The sequence below is a fragment of the Panthera pardus genome, unplaced genomic scaffold, assembly GCF_024362965.1.
Source record: "Panthera pardus isolate Hobbes unplaced genomic scaffold, ASM2436296v1 HiC_scaffold_20, whole genome shotgun sequence".
Classification (NCBI taxonomy): Eukaryota; Metazoa; Chordata; class Mammalia; order Carnivora; family Felidae; genus Panthera; species Panthera pardus.
Window position 1 is genome coordinate 14751115 of NW_026526766.1, and position 21436 is coordinate 14772550.

General features: G+C 43.4%; 1 protein-coding gene across 1 annotated transcript in view; it reads left to right on the forward strand.

The window, feature by feature from the left end:
• Positions 1-11710: 11710 nt before the first annotated feature.
• Positions 11711-21436, forward strand: part of TMC1 (transmembrane channel like 1) — a 223304-nt gene continuing 213578 nt past the window's right edge. Inside the window, exons 1-2 of the mRNA XM_053908654.1 lie at positions 11711-11716; positions 12977-13043. Coding sequence (XP_053764629.1) covers positions 11711-11716; positions 12977-13043 — 73 coding nt within the window. The remainder of the gene's footprint in view (positions 11717-12976; positions 13044-21436) is intronic.

Here is a 21436-nt window from a genome sequence, read left to right on the forward strand (position 1 = left end):
ATCGAGAGGTGGGGGGTGGGTTAAATGGTTGATGGGGGTTAAGGAGGGCACTTGTGATGAACACTGGGTGTTGTATGGAAATGATGAATCACTAAACTCTACACCTGAAACTAGCATTACACCGCATGGCAGCTATTTAAATAAAAACTCAAAAGAAAAAAATATATGATTTCATAGTGGATGCAAAAAAAAGAATGGTTACGTTTTGGAAAGTTGAGATGAAGGAAAACCATTTATCCATAGACCTGCCACCTAAGTAAAAACACATTAAAGAAAAAAAAAAAAAGGCTGCTAAATAAAGAGGGTAGCGGCCAACCATGTCAAATGCTGTCAGGATTAAGAAGTATCCAGATGTGATAAAGAGGTCATTGATAATGGTGCAAAAATCAGACCTGGATGTGTTTAGGAGGCTTTTTATTTTGGAACGTACTGATGTCAGGCTGACTTTAGGGAAGAGTCCCATTGTCTGAAAGCTTTTGTTTGGCCGGGAGATATCAGCTCATTCATAAATCAGTGTGTGAGGACTCTGGGGCCTGATGTATCCTTGATTACAGGAAAATGAATAATGGTTGTGTCCGATACCCATGCGACCCCACCCTTCATTTGTTTCTGGCTTTCAGCAACTGAAAACATTGTTGAAAACACTAATTAACACAATATCCTCAAGAGGTAGGTGTTAATACCTGCCATATGCAGCTGTCAATCTGATGATTGGATGAAAACAATTATGGCATGAGTCATTCGTTACTACTACTTACTGTCGAGAGTCAATCCGTCTGATTGCAGAAGCAATGCGTGGAGGAACCATGGAATTTCCACATGCATATGTTAATATTTCCGGCCAGTGATCTTTTTTTTATACACCTTTTTTTCCCCACTGATCTTTATTTATCATTGGTCAGATAAAAGTTAGTTGCCCACCTGTGTTGGTATATATCCTGAGTCAGTCTGAACTTTGCCCTAACATATTCTCAATTTTTAATTTTTTTAAATGTTTATTTGTTTTTGAGAGAGAGACAGAGTGTGAGTGGGGGAGGAGCAGAGAGAGAGGAAGACACAGAATCTGAAGCAGGCTGTAGGCTCTGAGCTGTCAGCAAAGAGCCGGACGCCGGGCTTGAACCCAGGAACCCTGAGATCATGACCTGCTTACCGACTGAGCCACCCAGGCGCCCCAGAATTTGTGAGTATCTTTAATAGAGTTGTTGCCATTTTTCTCCCCTCTGGGTGTTTATCTCCTGTCTGCTTACCCAGATGGCGTTTTGCAACTTTCACCAGCTCTCCTCAACTAAACTTCACTTTACCATCCAAGCAAACTTGGTAGTTATTGTTTTATCTTTCTGATTGCACCAGGCCTCTGAAGGGACACCTGTTAGCCAAAGATGCTTAGATGTGATTTTCCCAGAACGTAGGTATTTCTTTAAAAAAAAAAATTTTAACGTTTATTTATTTTTGAGAGGGTGGGGGGAGGGGCAGAGAGAGGGAGACACAGAATCCAAAGCAGGATCCAGGCTTTGAGCTGTCAGCACAGAGCCCGACACGGGGCTCAAATCCACGAACCGTGAGATCATGACCTGAGCCAAAGTCGGATGCTTAACTCACTGAGCCACCCAGGCGCCCCCAAAATAGGCATTTCTAAGCAGATACAGGACAGTGACATTAGCAGGACTGTTTTTGTACTTCTGGAAAGAGGAAAAATTAACTCAGCTGTGTTCCGCTTTCTGCTCTTTTTTCTCTGAATCATAGTAAGTTGTCATGGAAGTGGAGGAACCAGAACGAAGCAAGTTAAACTATTAAATTTAGGAGATCACGGCAGTGGCAGAGGATGCTGGTAAAACTAAGTTATCACGTTGGTCTCACTATGGACCGTAGAACTAAATACAACAACGATGTCAACAAATAATAGCAGGTCACATCCAAGTCAGACACTCTTTTCACATTGATTCATTTCCACAATCTTATGAAGTGGAGCCTGTCTTGTCATGGAGCTGGGAAGTCTGAGGGTCAGCAGGCTAACATGACTTGGCAAAGGTCAACAGAAGTAGTGGGTTCAGAGCTGGGATTGAAATCCAAGCTATCGATTTCAAACTGATACTCCACAATTCTGCCTCAGTTATTTTCCTACTTTTTAGGCATACGTAGGATGTTTTGACGACAGAGTTGAAGATGCTGAAAGGTCCCAAACAAGTCAGCAATAGTTACAACATCGCTGGTCTAACAGTATCTCACATGGCTGTAAGACACCCATAACTTGGTTGCCCTTGAACATGAACTGCTTGTTCTGCCTCTGCCTTTTTTTATACAGCGAGGAAAAGGTCTTGCAGGTTCTAATAAAAAGAAAGCATTTCTGGACTCACTGGCTTTACATTATAGCATTCTTTGAAAGCTCTTGTGGGGCGCCTGGGTGGCTCAGTCGGTTGAGCGTCTGACTTCAGCTCAGGTCATGATCTCGCAGTCCGTGAGTTCGAGCCCCATGTCGGGCTCTGTAATGACAGCTCAGATCCTGGAGCCTGCTTCTGATTCTGTGTCCCCCTCTCTCTCTACCCCTCCTCACTCGTGCTCAGTCTCTCTCACTCTATGTTAAAAAAGTTTAAAAAAAAAAGCTCTTGTATGCACCAAGTTTATTCTATCCTATGCTCAGTTATATGATCCATTCCACTTGCTGCCTGATGGATACACAGAACAGTGCTCTTCCGCAATTTACATTGTATGTATTTAGTGGTACGCCTTTGTGCCATGGTATATTGCTTGAGAACCAATCTCACAACTGGAAATTTAAGTGAGATTATACATGAAAATCACATTTATTATCACTCGGATAGGGATAGATAATTAGTCTGATTCACAAACATTTGAATCTTACTGTCAGAAAATACAAACTCACCATCAAAGAATTCCCTACCAAAAAAACAATTATAATGTAACAAGATAATTGATATAATAATAGTTTATTAACTGTGGTATGGAAATACAGAGAAAACCCCAACAAAGTCTTTGGGGATTATCAAAGAAAACTTGACAGAGATGTGGAATTTTAGTCTTTTAACTTTTTTTGAGATTTTACTTTTTTAAGTAATCTCTACACTGTCCAACATGGGGCTCGAACTCACGACCCTGGGATCAAAAGTCGCAAGCTTTTCCAACTGAGCCAGTCAGGTGCCCTGAGTCCTTTAGATTAAGAAGAAAGCTACCAGGTAGAAAATGGGTGTTCAAATGTAGCACCTACAAGCAGAGGCTACAGCATAAACAAAAGCTTAGAGAACAATGAGTACTTTGGGGATAGTCAAAGCTTCAACTGCATGGTCATGGTGGTAGTTGCTGAAGAGAGGAGGTTGGAAAGTGGATTGAGATTGGATTGAGAGAATTCCTTTAGACCAGATGAAAAATTGGCCTTATTAGGCAACACAGAGCCATAGAAAGTTTTAGACCATCATTAGCTTTACATTTTATAGTACCAGTTTGGGTGCCATAAGAAATATAGGTTAGAGGTTGATAAGAACAGACTCCAAGGGACCAATTCAACAAACCCAAGTGCCAATAGATCAAGAGATGATAAAAGTCAGCATTAACATGGTGGGAGTGGATTCCATGGTGGCATTTTAGTGCTTTGAAAAACGGACTTCAGAGGCCATTTGGGAGGGGAGGAAGGGAAGAGATGGGTAAGGAGTTGACGTCTTCAGGGATGGATGGCGTTTTTGCTAAGAATAGGATTACAGGAGGGAGAATAGATTGGGGGAGGGGCGGAAGGTATTGGATTTTAACTTGAATGTACTGATTCTGAGATACTAGCAGGACACCCAAGGGCCTGGGTCCTCCTTGACGGCAATTGTCTAGGTGATCATATCAAAGTGCTGGCGATAACTCCAGTCACAGGTCTCAGCTGCGGGTAAAGAAGAAAATTTAAGTCTTGCGTGTCAATTCTTTTCTTTGCCATTTAGGAAAATTGCATTTTTACCGGTGTCAGGTGTTTTTTTTGTCATTTGATGAGATTGGCCTGAAACTTCCCCTGTATTTTCCCGATGACGGTAACCTAGGGAAAGCATTTTAAATTGTGTTGATAAAATTGTTGGCTACAATCTGGCTCTAATGATAATAGCTTAGAATCATGAAGCAGCAATATTTTAGCCCTAGAGAAAACAAATGTTATCCTGAGCACATGTGCTCTCTTGCCTTTCTCATCTCATGTTGCTTGAAAATTTTGTTTTTCCACTTTGAATAGTGGATTCTACCAACTGTTTTAAAAGCCTTTTTCCTTTTAGGGGAGGAAGCGAATGGTTTTCCCTCCCTTTTGCCTGATAGCTGAGGAGTGAAGATTTAATCGGTGAGAAAAATATACACACTACCACCTCAGAATGTTCCCGCTGCTTTTAATGTTTGATGTACCTGACAGATTACCCTTTCAAAACAGAATAATAGGATAGGTGGTGCTGGAAAAATCCTTTTCCATCCAAGACAAAACCACATGGACATTGAATATAACTGGCGTTAGCCTAGATATTTGGGTGGGAGGGGGGCACGTTGTTGGAGCACAGATTCTATAATAAAAGGCTTCCAACTCAACTCCTTAAACATATACTCCAGGCTCACTACAGAAAGTATAATGGAAAGAACACCGAGCAAGACTCAGGAGAGAGACTTGGCGTCTATTTCTGACTCTGCCACACTGCGGGACTGGGAAAATCTTACCCCTCTCTGTGCTTCAGAATCGTCAGTTGCAGAAATTAATGATTGTATTAGATGATTCCTGACTCTGATCAAAAATGAATACGATATATTTTTACACACCCACTATATGTCAGCTACGTTGGCATATATATTTGCACTCAGTATAATTTGATGATGAAAACCAAACTAACCCATGTTACCTGTCATTTATTGATGAGGAAGCTAAGGCTCAGAGAAAAAGTTTACTCAGTATCAGGAAGTTCGTGAACACTGCAAGACAAGGTCTTACTTTAGTGAGTGTCCTTTCCACAGTATTGCACTGTCGCTAAGCTGTTTCCGTTATTTGGCTAGAAAAGCACAGCACAACAGATGAACATCTGAAAGAGTAAAACTACCTGCCATTCTTCATCCCAGACAGAAACAGGGCGATGAGCAGCTTTGAGGAAGAATTTTAATAAAGCCTTTAGGACAAGAAATCTCGGAAGCTTTGAACGGGTGCTTAGGTATCCAGAAAGTGACCACGGAGAGGTTTTATCCAAGTTTGGCAATGGGTCCGTCCTTACTGCTGCCGACCCCGAAGAAGCTGAACTCAAAAGCTGAGGAGGAAATGGAACACTGACTCTATTGCATAAGAGAGGTGCCTTGCAAGCTACAAGGTAATTGGGGAAATGTTTAGCTTTTCCCTTATCATTTTACAGAGGGTCTATCTTTGAGAACTAATATTTGTCCTTTGGAGGTGTGTGTGCGTTGGAGTATTTTGTGTGTCCATGTACCCACATGCAATTATTTCAATAGTGGCTGATGGATCGTCTGAAAAATAAATCAAGAGACAGAACTGACTCACATGAGAGGCAAGGTCTTGAAAAAGAGCAGCTGCCTGGAAATCCCTCCTCCACTCCCTCGTCTTCCCTCAGCTCTTCTGAAGGTCCTGGGAAGTCAAGGTCTGACATTGTCTTCTCTATGGAAACCCTCAAGAAGCAACTGTATAAGGAACGTCTTAGCTTTGAGCCGTGTGTAGGATTGGGGTGGGCAGGCAGGGTAGACGGGAGGCCAATCTTCCAGGTTGGAGGGGAAGATAGAGACAAGAGCACTGATGTTAAAAGAACATCCCCTTTGTGGAAAGGGGAGACTCAACAATGAGAGGAGCAAAGGAGAAACAGGTTACAAACAGGAAGGGGAGGAGGGCTTGGGTAGTTCAGTCGGTTGGGCATCTGACTCTCGACACTTGATTTGGGCTCAGGTCATGATCCCAGGGTCACGGGATCAAGCCCAGTGTCTGGCTCCATGCTAAGCATGGAGCCTGCTCAAGATTCTCTCTCTCTTTCTCTCTGTCCCTCTCCCCCTCTTGAACATGCACTCTCTCTCAAATAATAGAAAGAAAGAAAGAAAGAAAGAAAGAAAGAAAGAAAGAAAGAAAGAAAAAAGAGGGAAAGGGAGGAAGGAAGGAAGAAAGAAAGAAGGAAAGGAAGGAAGGAAGGAAGGAAGGAAGGAAGGAAGGAAGGAAGGGAGGAAGGAAGGGAGGGAGGATGGGTGAGCCTACACGAAGACCTCACTGTGAATAGCTGACCACTTGACCACTTTGCAGCCCTTGGACTCTGGAAAAGAAGATTATTTAGCAGACAGCTTTAGGTTCTTTCCCCTGCTCTTGTGGATTCTGCCACAGGCACATCTTTCAAATGGATTCCATCCACTTGTCTCTGATCTGCCGCTAGTATTTTAGTCTGGGGCCACTCTCCTCTCTCCCAAGGTGGCTCCACAGAATCCTACCTGAGCTTCCCGCACCAGGTGCCCAGTCAATTTCATCTCTTAAAACATTGCATACAGTACAACGATGGAGACCTTCCCGAGATGCAAATCACATCTGGTTGCCTCCTCATCTCAAACACTTTCAGTGCCCTCCACGTTGCCCTCACGGTCAAGTTCAAGCTCTCGAGTGTGGGGGCAAAGGTCCCTTTGTGATTTTCCTGCTGATTTCTCCCATCTCAGGCCCCCACCCCCCACCCCCTCCACCTCACACATGATTTCTCACACATAAGGGGTTCCTAGAAGGATTTTGTTTTGCTCTTTTTTCTCTGGCCTCAAAGCTGTTCTCTCTGCTAGGAGATTCTCTTTCCCTTTTCTGGGATAACTCCCCCCAAACTTTACTATGAATAACACGTATGAATCTTTTAGATTTCAGAGAAGGTGCCACTTTCCCTGGGAACACTTCCCTGAACCCCCACTGCGAGCAAGTGTTCCTCTGCGTGTTGCCAGAGCACCTGGAGATCACCCCCTTGTAGGACGCATCACCCCTTCTTGTAGTTGCCTGTGTACTTGTCTGTGTCCGCCACCTGTCTTTAACCTCGTCAAGTGTCGTCTTCTTCGCTCATTATTGAGACTTCTTTCCCCAGAACAGTTTCAGATAATTTGACACTCAGCAAAAGCTAGTCCTTCTTCCCCTCTACGGAAGGAATAAATGGCAATTAACCCCATCCACAAAACAGCTCCCCAGCTAAAGATAGGGAAGATATTCATACAGTCTTACTTTGTCTCTTACAATTGTGCCTCTTGAAACTTTGTTCACTAATCAAGACTCTATTCTGGGGCTTTAAAATTTGATTATAATCTCCTGGGATATCCCAGTCCTAGATTTTGTTTTATTCCATACATTAAGTTCACACTCGGGCCAAATTTCCACGTTTGTGGAGTGTGAATATTGAATTTGGGATTGAAAACCTACAAGTAGGTGGAAATATGGGAAGGGAAGAAGAAGGTCTGAGGTTCACACTGATTCTTATTTCTTTGGGAATTTCTGGTGGAAAAGGAGAAATGCTCAGGATGTCCCAGATAAAAATGGTTTCAATTTTGTGGCCAGCTCTTTTTCTCAGATTTATACCGCTTACCCCTCCAATGCTTCTCAAACCTCCAAACTGAATTTCTCTCTTCAGTATGCTCCCTTCTGCTCTGTGCTCAGTCACAAAGCTGCCCCTATCAAGAAAATATATTCCTTGACCCAACTGAGGTAGAAATTCCTACTCCAGACATATTTCTTGTACTTTTGTTTTGGTCTAATTTCTCCACCTGCCAGGTACAAAGGAAACCAGATTAGAAGCAAATTCTAGTATGGATATGATCACATCAAAACGAAGCAAGACGATTGTTTCATGAACTTCTGTTAATGTTGAGTTCATTGAACAACTCTTTATTGAGCCGGGCTAGGGGTTACACACTGTGGTTCAAAGATGTGGAGGACGTAGGTTCTTCCTCATTATTATATTATAAATAATTATTGCCAACTACAATATTCTCGACTTATATCCTTAAATATTTGGGGTCTTGAGAAATTGATATGTTTGCCTATTTTGTGTTTTTAGGAAATGTCTGTTGACGTCGGTGGATTCTAACATGGTTGGCTGGCTTTCTGACCCAAGGTGGGGGACCGAACACTTGTATATACTAAATGTGCTTACTCACACCTGCCTGAAATAAAAGCGTAGATGTACAAAATGAAATAAACCCCAGCAAAGAGAAGGAAAAGGACATTTTTAGCAAGTAAGAGATTCTTAAAAAAATTTAGAAAATGAAAGGTAAACCGAATAGCGGAATGTAGACTTATCAGACATATTCGGAAAACCAACTGCATGAATGATGAATAAGGTAATCCAAGAAAAATAACTTGACCCTTGTAAAAATAGACGTAATGTGAGAACACATACATGAACTAAAAAATAAACAATTAAAACCAACAGCTTCTATTTAGTATACTCAGAGACACTTGAATTGTTTATGAATTGCATAAACCAAGAACAGTGGGGTGGGGGTGGGGCAGTGGTGAAAAGTGCTAAAGTCTGTGACCAAATGGACAGGACAGTGCGTGCGGGCTTGTGTGTAAGAACCAGGAACATGTCCATAAAGCAAGTGCTGGGGGCTGAGCTTTCTGGTAAAATGGATGTACTGCTCCCCATGTGGAGAGGGGCAGGACATTCTAGGCAGAGGAAGCCAAACCGTAGAGTGTTTAAAGAAAACAAGCATTGAAGTCCAGGAAACTACAGGTAACTGCAGAGAAATTAGAGGCTGACGTGTACATGGAAAGAGGTCAGCCTGCAGGTAGGCTGGAGCCAGCCCATAAAGGTCTTTAGACTTTGGAAGCCATGCTAAAGATCTGGCACCTTATCTCCTCAGTAATGAGAAACACGGACACATTTTGCGGAGTTAATTAATTGAGGAAGAGATTTGTATAATCAAATAAAAGGCTGATTGCCCTGAGTCCTGTTGGCTGGATGGATTCCAAGGGTTAAGCCCTAAGGCAGAAGGAAAAGCCCATCAATGAGAGGATTTGAACTAAAGTGGAGGCCTTGAGGCAAGAATGGGGGTGAGGGGCGGGGTGAAGGGTGGAGGGGGAACAAAAGTGATTAAGGTGGTAGAATTGATTGCTCTTGGGGAGCCTAGTGGCAACATTCACCCGTACAGAGAATGCAGGATGAGCAGATTTCAGAGGAACATAATGAGCCCTTTTTTAGCTCTTTGTGAATGTTCACAAATGGCAGCTGGTGTTGCATAATTGCAAAATTGGGGTTTAGCGAGTTATTGGCTTCTAAGAATATAAACACATTCCTTCTTTCCTCTGGTCTACTCTTTGAAAAATGATACCATGGGGTGGGGGGGTCCAAGGGTGTTTTTTGACCCTTGTAAATTTCTTGACGTCTTTTTTTTTTTTTTTTTTTTTTTTTTTTTAATCTTCTCTACCCCTTTTCTCCATTCTGGCTTGTTGTTCTGATTGTACAGGTAATCCACAATCATGGTAATAGTTCAAACGAAACGAAAATTTGGAAAGTCGAGAATAAAACCCCTGAAGTACCTTTCCCAGATATAACTATTACTAACAGTTCTGTCTACAGTCTTCCAAATTGTTTTAGTGTGTATTCTTTTAATCACTCATTATATTTTATGGGAGCTTACTACGATACTGCTTTTTAATTCGTTTACTCTATTTTTAATTTGGGAAAGTTCAAATATTCATACAAGTAAAAGAAATAACATAACACCTGTGTGCTCGGCTCTTAGACTTAAGAGAAATCACCATGCTGCCAAATCTTTTTCTGTAAGTAAAATTTCAGTTCCAGCCAAACCATCCAGAAAAAAATATATAGTGATATTTTCTATTAGTCTATTATTTCCATTAAATATTTAAATTCACTGTATCCTACTGTATGTATCAGTTTTTAGTTTGTTTTCTTTAAATGTGACATTATATTTTTGAAATTTATCACATTGCTTCATGTAGATTGAGTTTACTTTTTTTTTTTTTTTAAATCTACTCTATGATACCCGACCCCACTTTTCTTAACATTATCAACAGTGGTATAAAGTATGTTCTTGAACATCTGCCTTGTATAAGTACGAAAGTTTTCTATAAAGTGGGACTAGGGGATGTGCCCACTCTCAACTTTACTAGAGATTGACAAGTGGCTTTCCAGAGTGATACCAGCTTATGTTCCCACAAGCAATTTGTACACCCTTTTGATTCCTTTCGTACTTTGCCAATGCATGCTTTTTTTTAGATGAGAAATTGGAGGTTATGAAATAGTATCTGTGATGGTTAATTTTAATGTGTCAACTTCACTGGGCCATAGGGTGCCCAGTTATTTGGTTAAAGGTTATTCTGAGCGTGTCTGTGAAAGTGTTTCTGGATGATATTAACATTTGAACTGGTAGCAAATTGCTTCCCCCAGTGGGGGTGGGCCACATCCAATCCACTGAAGAAAGAGTAAGGGAGAATTCTCTCTTCAGCCTGTTTTTGAGTGGTAACATGGGTCTTCTCTAGTCTACACAATAGGACCTGGCCTAGAACTTACACCATTGGCTCTCTTGGTTCTCACGCCTTCTGACTCAAACTGGAACTGACTTTTAGCTTTTCTGGGTCTCTAGCCTGCTGACTACAACACTTCGGACTTCTTTGCCTCCACAATTGCATGAGCCAATTTCATAAAATATATTTATACCTATGTCTATCTACATATCTCTCATTGGCTCTGTTTCTCTGGAGAATCCAGACTATTAGAGCACCTTGTTCTTGTTGAAATAGACATTCCCTCTTTACAACTAGTAAGGTTGAACATTTTTCTTCACAAATTTATTAGCAATTTGGATTTTCCATCATGGATTTTCTGTTCATATTTTTTACCCACTTTGTAGGTGTCTAGTCATAGCCCATCCAACTGTGCTTTCCGTCAGATACTTCAGTTTCGGGACATCCAGTCCACCTTTGTACCCCTATACCCAGAATTTTAAATGTCATATCGGTTTAAATACAAGCTGCAGAAAAGGAAGGCTAATTCAGAATAAAGAAGGGTGGTGTAGGCAGATGGGCAGTGTGCCCTTCTGTAAATACGGGTTTTAGAATAAGAGGAGGTAGAATGAATGCACAACCTCGACATCTGCCACCCACGAATGTCCTCCTAGTACATGATGACATTGGCACGCCGTGCCAGCATTTCTACCCACCACGGGCACCCAGATTGAAGGACAAAGGGGATACTATTGCTAAGTCTTCTGTGTAGATGTTGGAAGAGAACATACCTGACTTTAAACCATCAAGGAAGCAGGTAATAGCTTCCCAAAGTGGCTGGGCTTTCACTCTTTTGTGTGGTTCACAATGATCCTAAATATTTCTCAGCAAAAATGTCACTCATTTCAACTCCCTTTAATTAGGATTTCTATTTCTGCAACATTTTGCTGGTATTTATTTCAAATGCTTACTTTTCAGACCTTCCTTATTTTTCTGTCTTTGGGTTTTTTTTTTTTTTTTTTTTCTGGCTGTTTCAATGAGGCTGTAGTCATGCTCTGTGCTTCGCCTGGGTGTTCCTGGGAAACAAAGCAATTTTGAGATGACAGATTGGGGACCAGTTAGAGAACAGGAAGAGCTGTGAGCCGGGTCTCCTCCAGTACAGATGGTTAAGGAAAACAGGTAGGAGAGGGTGTTGAGAGATGTTCGTTTAATGGGGCGCCCAAGCTGCTAAGTGCTTCTGCGTGAGTGGCCATCCTGACTGACCCTTGACTCACAACCACCATGGCGGTAACAGAAATGGGGAGCAAATGTCTGCGTATTGCTGCAGAGGCTGAGGTCCTTCAGACTGCTCTCCAGTTGAGAATTTCCCTTCGCCACAGTCTCGATCAACCTAGATTTAGTTGATGACCCATTTGCAAGGAATGTTCCCTTTTAGTTTTTAAATTTTTTTTAATGCTTATTTATTTTGAGAGAGAGAGAGAGAGCTAGAGAGCGAGCATGGGAGGAGCGGAGAGAGAGGGAGACAGAATCCCAAGCAGGCTCCGCGCGATCAGCACAGAGCCTGATGCGGGGCTCGAACCCACCAACCGTGAGATCATGAACTGAAATCAAGAGTTGGGCACTTAACCGACTGAGCCACCCAGGTGCCCCGGGAATGTTTCCATTGAACAAGAAGAAAACAAAACAAAACAAAACAAAAACCTTGGAGAGTATCACTCTTTTCTCCAATAGAGAGAAATCAGTTATGAAACTTGACTGGAAACCTTACCCCTTCACAGGTAGACTGTAAAAGGTCACCTGCTAACCATAAGAAGCCTGGCCTGGTAATCCGTGCCAAGTTAGTCCAAGGTGGAAAATGGTTATTTCCTTGTCACTTTCTGTACCCAGCCTTGCTCTGCAATAGAGGTCATGAGAAGTATGATGAAGGCCAAAGGTAAACCTTTAGAAGTCAACTCCTCCGAGAAGTATCCTTCGACCATTTACCCCTTCTACTGTCCCTAGGTAGACTCCCACATCTCCCTGTGTGTTAGGGTTTTCTGGAAAAACAAAACCAATGGGATATGTTGAGATATAGTAAGAGGAGATTTATTATGAGAATTGGCTCAAGCAATTATGGAGGCCCAAACTCCCACAGTCTGCTGTCTGCAAACTGGCGAAGCGAGACACGAGTGGTCTAATTCGGTCAGAGTCTAAAGGCCTGAGAACCAGGGCTGCTGACGTCTGAGGGCAGAAGATGGATATTTCAGCTCAAACAGAGGAAGCAACTTCACTCTGTTTCTGCTTTTTGTTCTATGGAGATGCTCCACTGGTTGACTAATGCCCACCTGCATTGGCAGGGGCAACGTCTTTCCCCATTCTACCGATGCAAATACCAGTTCCTCCCAGAAATACCTTCACAGCGCACCCAGAAATAATGTTTTATCATCCAGTCGGGAATTTCTTGGCCCAGCCAAGTTGCCACAGAAGATGAACCCTCACATGTGTTCACTTCCCGTGGCCAGAATTCCTCCCTCATTGAAACCGCTCGCTTCTCTGTCTCCACTGTAGAGCTTAGACTCCTACAAAGACAGGAACAGTGCTGCTTGGGCCCTCCAATCTAGCACAGGGCCCCCAGGTACTTGTGGAATGATTTCAGTGGCTGGGGTTGGAGGTGGTGAAAGGAACACTGCCTCGAGGCTCTTACACTTCCTTTGGCCAGGCTTTCCCTCCCAGCCCCCACCCTGACCTCCCTTTCACCTCCATGTCTCTGCTTAGAAGGAGATGCATAATAATACACTTATACAATGGGCTACATGTATTGTCTGGCTTACATTATTATTCCACAAGAGCAGATGAGGTTTAAAAACCAAATACCATGCTCTTAAATTTGCAAATCTTTGGAACAAGAATTGGGAACAATGACAACATTCTGAGCTTCCCAGAAGGTAACAACTATGGGGATTTTTGTGGACATCTGAGAGGAGCCCATGCACAGATGGTTTGTCTTTTATTGGCCCATTCTGGCCCAGAAGGCAACACTAACTGAAACAAAGGAGCCTTATATTAGAAGGGTGTGGGGGTCACAGCAGCCTTCAGGGTGGCCCTTGTCCTTGCTCTGGTCTCTCTCTGGGCCTGTCCTGTATTGTTCATCTTGTTACTTCACAATCCAGGGCTTGTGACATTTTTCGTCTCTGGCGTGGAAACGACAGAACTATAAAACATTCGTTTCTGATTGGTATCTCTGAGTCAGGCAAGGGGGCGGGGGTGATTAAAACCGGACTGGTGCATATCTTCCCATGAGCTAAACCAGAGTTTGGAAGTACAGAAAGAACTTGCGAGGGGAAGGGACCCAGGAAAATGTTTTCGGTGGTCAAGTCTGCGAAAGTAAGACAGATTTCCTTTGTGCCTCAAGGGGTACCACCCCTTGAACAGAAGCCCTGTGGCAGAATGTCCGTTAAGATGTCAAAGCAAGCTAAATTAAATCACTTCTAGAAAGCATCTTAGAACCAGAAAAAAGAGACGTCCAGCTTCATAGATCAAAGGCCGTGATTGTTCTGACAGCTACCGTAGTTGGCCAAGAGGGTAAAAAAAGACACTGAAACTCTGAGGAGCCCCCGTAAATACCTTGAATAATTTGAACTTGTGTGCCGAATGGGTCATCTTTCCTCTCTCTTCTTTTTAAAAAATGTTTATTGTGTGTGTGTGTGTGTGTGTGTGTGAGAGAGAGAGAGAGAGAGAGAAAGAGAGAGAGAGAGAGAGAGAGAACTCATGCGCGCAAGGGAGGGGCAGAGAAAGAGGGAGAGAGAATCCCAAGCAGGTACCACACACTCAGCAAAGAGCAGGACGCACGGCTGGAAACCATGAGCTATGAGATCATGACCTGAGCCAAAATCTGGATGCTTAATCGACTGAGCCATCCAGGTGCCCCTCTTTTTTCTCTTTTTTCTCCTCCTCCTCTCCCTTCCTTCTCTTTCCCCCCTTTCCTCTCTGCTCTCTTTCTCTAGACCCTTTTCCTTCTGTTCTTCCCCTTCCCTCCTGTCTTCTTTGATCTTCCCTTCTTCTTCGCCTTCAAGTGCTTAGCGCCCTTTTGTGTCAACAAACGTGTACCTAGGGTTCTCCTGCTTGGGCCAATTACTGGGCTAAGAGCCTGGGTGTCAAGATGAATCGGTTCTGTTTCCTGTCCGGCATCAGAGATCGCTCTGCCAGCTTCTTCCTGTATCTCCGGTCGCTACCTCCTGGAACACACTGTTTACCACCCGAGGGGAGTCACATTTGGATTAATTGCTTTAAACTTCTTTAATGGCTCAGGCAGTTGATAGGAAAAATTGCGCCACTGATTTGGAAACTCCCACTTCAGCAGGTTGCTGTTGTTTGGGCCCAAGGGGATGGGTGGAGCAAAGGAACAAGGGGCCAAAATCTCTCAGGGCTCTCGCCGTGATTGCACAAAAGAGAGAGGTGTCACTTAACACAGGTACCGGCCAGGACACCATGTAATGCCTCCATTACTCGTCAGATCAAAAACAGTTCACCCTGTAACTAATACCTTAGTTTCTGTACCAGCCTGATTGAGATCAACTAACCTTTAGGCGAAGAGTGTGACTCCTCCTTGCTGAAGCTTTTGGCAAACTATTTTCAGCTTTGTGCAAGGGATTAGGTTAACTCTTGCAAAACTGGTTCACCAGGAACAATGACTCAGTGGATTGTTTTTTTTTTCTTTAGCATCCGGCATATTGTGTCTGAGCAGCTATAAATATATTTACGAGCTGAAATTCCAAGGAGGGGGCAATGTGAGCTTGCTGGGAAACAAGCCAAGTGAATCATGGGCCCTCACTCAGCCGGCCTACGGTGGGTGTATCTCCACGTCTTGCAATTTTATTTTCTGTCTCAAGGACTTTGGGTCATTTTCTCTTTAGCGCTAATGATTTCTCTCCACCCTGCTCCTGAGTGCGTGTGTGCGGTGCGGTGTGTTCCTATCTCCCCGAGGTGGTGGCGAACGCCATGCGGGGACGTCCCTGTTATTAAATGTACAATCTGCGTATGAACCGCTCCGGTGTCGAAAGCCACCGACAGAGAAGACGTGTTCTTGTCCCCCGTTTGCGGGCGGTGAATCTGAAAACCCGGCGAAGTTTGCTTCCAAACAGGAAGTGAGTGTCTTGGAATCTGAACAGCTCTAAGTCTGGACAGTGCAGGTGGAGGCTTCAGATCTTGGCACCGAGGCTGGCAGAGGTGTGGTGACGACAGACATTGCCATCGGGAAGCGTTTCCTACTGCGTGTTCCCAGAAATTAGTGACAGGAGGGGGGGAATGCTACAAAAAGTGCTTGTTGAAGTGAGGATTTCCGATAAGGGAGCTTTCTCAGAGTATTAGTTATGCTAATGTGCCTTGGGCCTAGTCAAGCTGAGTTACAATACGTGTCATTTTTCATATTTATCATTGAAGCCACATCACCCACAGCCTTCTCTAAGCCTAGCCTTCTGAGAAACACACTTTAGTGATGCCTGAGGACCTAGGAAAGGAGAACGAGTGAGGTATCCCAGAATAGAAAACCCCGGTCATAGTTCCTGTTGATGTCGGTTGGTGGATAAGTTTCCACTTTCCTCTATTGGAATTGGTCTGGGGAGAGTAGACCTGAGTTGGGGGCTGCTGTGTATGGACCTAGGGCTTCTGGAAATTTTCTAGTTCCTTTTCACTGCTTTGTCCTACCTTGTCCTCATTGAGAAAGCAGCATAGTCCATTCGATCACAGAACGGAGTCTTTCTCCAGGGTGAGGGGTTATCATCACGTGTATATTTCGGCATTATTTGTAATCTGTTCGCCTGACTTTTTTCAAGTTCAAGTCAACGTGGTCTCCTAAGCCCATACTCAGAGTCGTCCTTTTACAGCTCCCCTCTTTTCCCTGCAAGGTGCTTTCTCTGGCTTCCCCCAGGCTTCTTAGTGCCCTTGCGTTTACAATGCTGTCGTTCCAGTTCCCTGTGCCCCCAGCTTGGTCCCCGCTGTCTAGTACTCTGCCTTGGAAATATCAGACTTTCATTTCTGGATGTCACCGGGCTCAGTTCTGGCCAGCCTCAGAGTCACCCAGGCACCCTGCCAGCCCATTGACTCTACTCTGTCCTTTGATTGGAGGATGGGCCCAGAAATCTCTACCTCTAAGCGGCACCCCAGTTGATTCTGATGCCTGCCCGGGATTGAGAAACACTGCTCTGAGTTCTGCGCACGCGGCCCCTATCTTTTTTCCTGGAGCCCCGCCTGGGTCATGATTCCATTTCCTTACCTCTGCCTTCAGAGAGGCTGGAAATGGAAGTATTTCCATTCCTATTGTGTCTCAGGGGCTTTAAATGTGTTATTTCACTTATTTTATTTTTTATTGTTAAAAAAATGGATTTATTTACTTTGGGGAGCATGCAAGCAGGGGAGGGGCAGAGAGAGGGGGACAGAGGATCCGAAGTGGGCTCTGCGCTGACAGGAGAGAGCCCAATATGGGGCTCAAACTCACGAACCTTGAGATCTTGATCTGAGCCAAGGTCAGAGGCTCAACTGACTGAGCCACCCAGTTTCTCCATGTTATCTCATGTTATTTCACGACACACTTATGAAGTGCACGTCATTATCTTAATTTAAGGATGAGAAAACCAATATTCGGAGAGCCTGGGTAATTTTCCCAAAGGCCCACCACCAGGCAATGGCAGCACAGGGCTTCGGCCTCCAATCTTCCAGCATCCACAGTCTCGCTACTTAAAAAAGTGTGGTCCCCGGACCCACAGAATCAGCCTGACCTGGGTGGGACCTATCAGAAATGCAAACATTTGGGTGCCCTCTCAGACCTACTCATTCAGTTCCTTTGGGGAGGGGTCCAGAAACCTGGATTTTTATCAAGCCCTCCCAAACGAATCTGACGCACACTAAAGTCTAAGAAACACCAACCTAGGAAACTATGTATTTCCCCGCTATATGGTCTTGTCTCTTTTTCCTTCTTTTTTTGCTCAGGAGAATTGCCAGATTTCTTTCCCAGAAATCCCACTATCGGCAGTCCCCCTCATATCTTTCGCAAGCAGTGGTTTTATCAGGCATACCCTTCTCATTTCCTTAACAACATTCACCGTTTCTGAGCCAGAGCCCGGGGGTCCAACCTAGCTTCCGGTTTTGCCCGATTTTCCCTTAGTCTCTTAAATATTCCCTCGCACAGTTGAAGGCATTGAGGACATTGACTTCCAACCCTCTTTTATTTGCTATTATTCTTTTTTAACGTTTATTTATTTTTGAGAGAGCAGGGGAGGGAGAGAAAGAGAGGGGGACAGAGGATCCGAAGCAGGCTCCTTGCTGTTAGCAGCGAGGCTGATACGGGGTGAGAACTGAAGAACCACGGGATCATGACCTGAGCCAAAGTCTGACACTCAACGGCCTGAGCCACCCAGGTGCCCCCACCCACCTTTTAAACTTGGGAGTGTACACATGGCGGGGGGTGGGGGGGGGCATATACCATACACACACAAGTACGCACACGCACATACAGAGTGAAGTTTGATTACACCAACAAACTTCTTCGCTGAGTTCTATACGCCACAGCTGGCAAATCCCTACCGCGTGGTCTGCTCCAAGCTTGGATTCGCAGATAAAGGATTGCAAACACCCAGTGGCCTTGGAAAAAACGCTCCTGGAGGGTTGAGCTCTATCTCCTTAAAGTGAAGCAAAAGTGGGGAGAGTCTTGAGCATGGATCTGCTGATAACATGGCACCTCCTCAAAACTATAATCTCATTCAGCGTCGGATGACGTCTAAGACAAACCAGAAGCGCTCCCGTGCTACTCTGCCAGAACGTTCCGGGTGGCAAACACGTCTTGCGGACGCGGCCTCTCCCTATACGCGCGGAGGGAGGTCCCAGGTGGCTCAGCGAAAGCCTGATCACCCTGTGCAACGGTTTGAATTTTGATGCCAGTCAGACTACCTTTGAAAAATGAATTTATTCCGGCATCTTTGGCCTCATAAATAATGCATAATGACTGGCGAAGGATTAGCACTTTGGGGTTCAAAATACCTAACGTTTCCTTGGTTGGCTGAGGTGTGACGGCTAAACAGAATAAGGGGAAATAGGTTGATGAGGAAATCTCAGGGGAGGGGTATTTATTTATCTATTTATTTACTTATTTTTTGGTTACATGCAGGTTTCCAGATGGTTTCTTCAATGCCATCTCTCACCAGAACATTCCATGAGTAAACATTAGGTTATACCCCTGGGCCATCTGTAATGGTCATGTTATTCTGTTCAGTGACATGCCCATGGGATTGTACCCTGGCCGCAATGGGAGTTGGTATATTGAGATGCATTGAATCCATTTATAGCGTTCATTCTCCTTTTCTAAATGTATTCTCACTGGATGAGTGTTCCTAGCTGTGAGTACTCTTGGGTCAGCTTAATTACCAAAAAAAAAAAAAAAGAATTATGGTTTCACCATAAAGTGACCTTGCAAGAAATATCGGTGCAGCTCAATGTCAAATTCTGCTTGGAGTTTCAAATATATTCTTGACATATTTTGCTTAGCAGTTTATTTGCCTTCTCATCGCGGCTGTTCTCCCTGAGTAATGGCACAGAACTCTGTAAATAGAAGCCAATAATGGGGAGTGACTCAAAAGTCTGGCTATTTTCATTAGTACACTATTTTGGGGTGAATAGTCCACATTTTACATTCTCATGCTCGCAGCACTGCACTTAAGTCTGAATTTTTTCCCCCCTTGGGTTCCAGAGAATATTTTGGAAATGATTGGCAGAAAATAGACTTAGCAAAACAGTGCTATCAATTTTCATGCCGAAGAGTTTAGAGGGAATGATGGCATCTTATACTTAACAATGAACATACAAGGATTTCTAAAAGTTGGCAAACTGTAAGAAAAACACATTTAGAAAATTGTGCTATGATTTAGTGTTCTGGCTCTACAGTTGATTCAGTTGTGTGTGTGTGTGTGTGTGTGTGTGTGTGTGTGTTTAATTTTTGTTTTTATTTTCCTCTAAATGTTTAAAATGAAATTTAAAGCACAGTTGATCTTGGCTTGGATAGGCAGACTGGATATTAACTGGGGATTTAGTTAATATCCAAGGGCTGATCTACTTCTGACGGTGGGACCCAAATAGCTCCCTTGGAAGTTTCCAGAGAGGCTGACTAGTCTTTTTAAATCCCTCTTCCTGCCTTCCTGTTGGTCTCTACCTTCTTTAGATGCATGCTAATTTGCCACATAGAATTCTGATTTTCTGGAATTATTTCCTCAATGTATATGGGGAAAACAAAATGTAATAAAAATCCTTGATTTCCAAATCTTGAGTGTTTCATATTAGACTTTTGGAGGAGAAATCATCTTTTTTTTTTTAATTTTTTTAACGTTTATTTATTTTTGAGACAGAGAGAGACAGAGCATGAATGGGGGAGGGTCAGAGAGAGGGAGACACAGAATCTGAAACAGGCTCCAGGCTCTGAGCTGTCAGCACAGAGCCTGATGCGGGGCTCAAACTCACAGACCACGAGATCATGACCTGAGCTGAAGTCGGACGCTTAACTGACTGAGCCACCCAGGCGCCCCGAGGAGAAATCATCTTAATTTATTTCTATTTTAATAATCTCTATGGATGGCTCAATAATTGAATGTAAGCTATTTAATGCCCCTTTCTAATATCCTATTCATTAAACCCATTCTATGGGGTGCCTGGGTTAAGCTCAGGCTCAGTGGGTTCAGCATCCAACTTCGGTTCAGGTCATGGTCCCGTGGTTTGTGAATTTGAGCCCCGTGTGGGGCTCTGTGCTGACAATTCAGAGCCTGGAGCCTGCTTTGGATTCTGTGACTCCCTCTCCTTCTGCGCCCCCGCCCCCACTTGTGCTCTCTCTCCCTCAAAAATAAGAAAATAAGCTTTAAACCTCAAAAATATTGAGTCGGTGGTCTACGATTCCCCATTCAAAACTTCCATAAAGCAGAAAAAGAAATATCCTCATTGTTATTACAAACAAACAGACAAAACCAATGACAACAACAAAATAATTTTACTCTTATTTCTGGGATGCTATATTGGCCCTTTGCATGGGTTTTATTTATTAGACATATTCTAATAATCTTTGTTACTTAAAGGTGGATGAAATAACTTCATTACTTTCACCTCTTTGGCTCTACCTCTTGCCATACAACCATTTGCAGTGTCAAAAACAAAGTATGCACCCCGAATTCCAACTAAAGTCAATTGTTTGACTACTCAGCATCCCTGATAGGATGGGAAGTCTTATACAAGAGATTCGTTTCAGAACGAAGTACCAGGAAAATTTTGCTTCCCTCCAGCAATGGTATGTTTTCTCCTCTTAGACAATAAGAACCATGCCATTGAACACATTTTCCTTTGTGCTTAGCTGCCAGGAAGCTCAGAGCCAAACATGTATAGCCCAATTTTTATGGCTATATAACATCCTATCACCCACATATCTGGGTTCCTCCTTTCTCCTTGATATTGATCTTCAATCCTGACTTTAGTTTATAAAATATGACATTATTTAAAAATTGTAGAACTATGTATAGTCTTTCTGAAATTATTACGGCATAAAGTAGGTTATATATAAACCAATAAGTCCATGATTTGAAAAACAATGCATTTTGGCAGGGAGATCACTTTGTGAATGGTCTTTCGGTTCCTAACCCGACCCGCTGCAGCCTATTTCATTTTAGGGCACATTTTGTGTGCATTTACCACGCGCCAGACAGATGTGCTCCTGGTAGGGAGGTTTACAAGTGTTAACGGGGCTCAGTGTCTCAAGGGAGGCTTGAGAAGACACAAATACAAATAATGCAAAACAAAACGAAATAGGTGTTCAGTAGCAAGAAAAACAACTTGATGTAGGGGTACAGGGGAAGGACCAATTCATGTTGCAAGAGCTTAAAGGATAAAGAGGTTTTTCAAAGGCTAAAACTGAGGGTAATTCATTTCCAGCCAAAGAGGCTGCATGAAGAAAGCATCATGTTGCTACATTACGGTGAGAAACGACAAAGTGATGCTGCTGCAAAA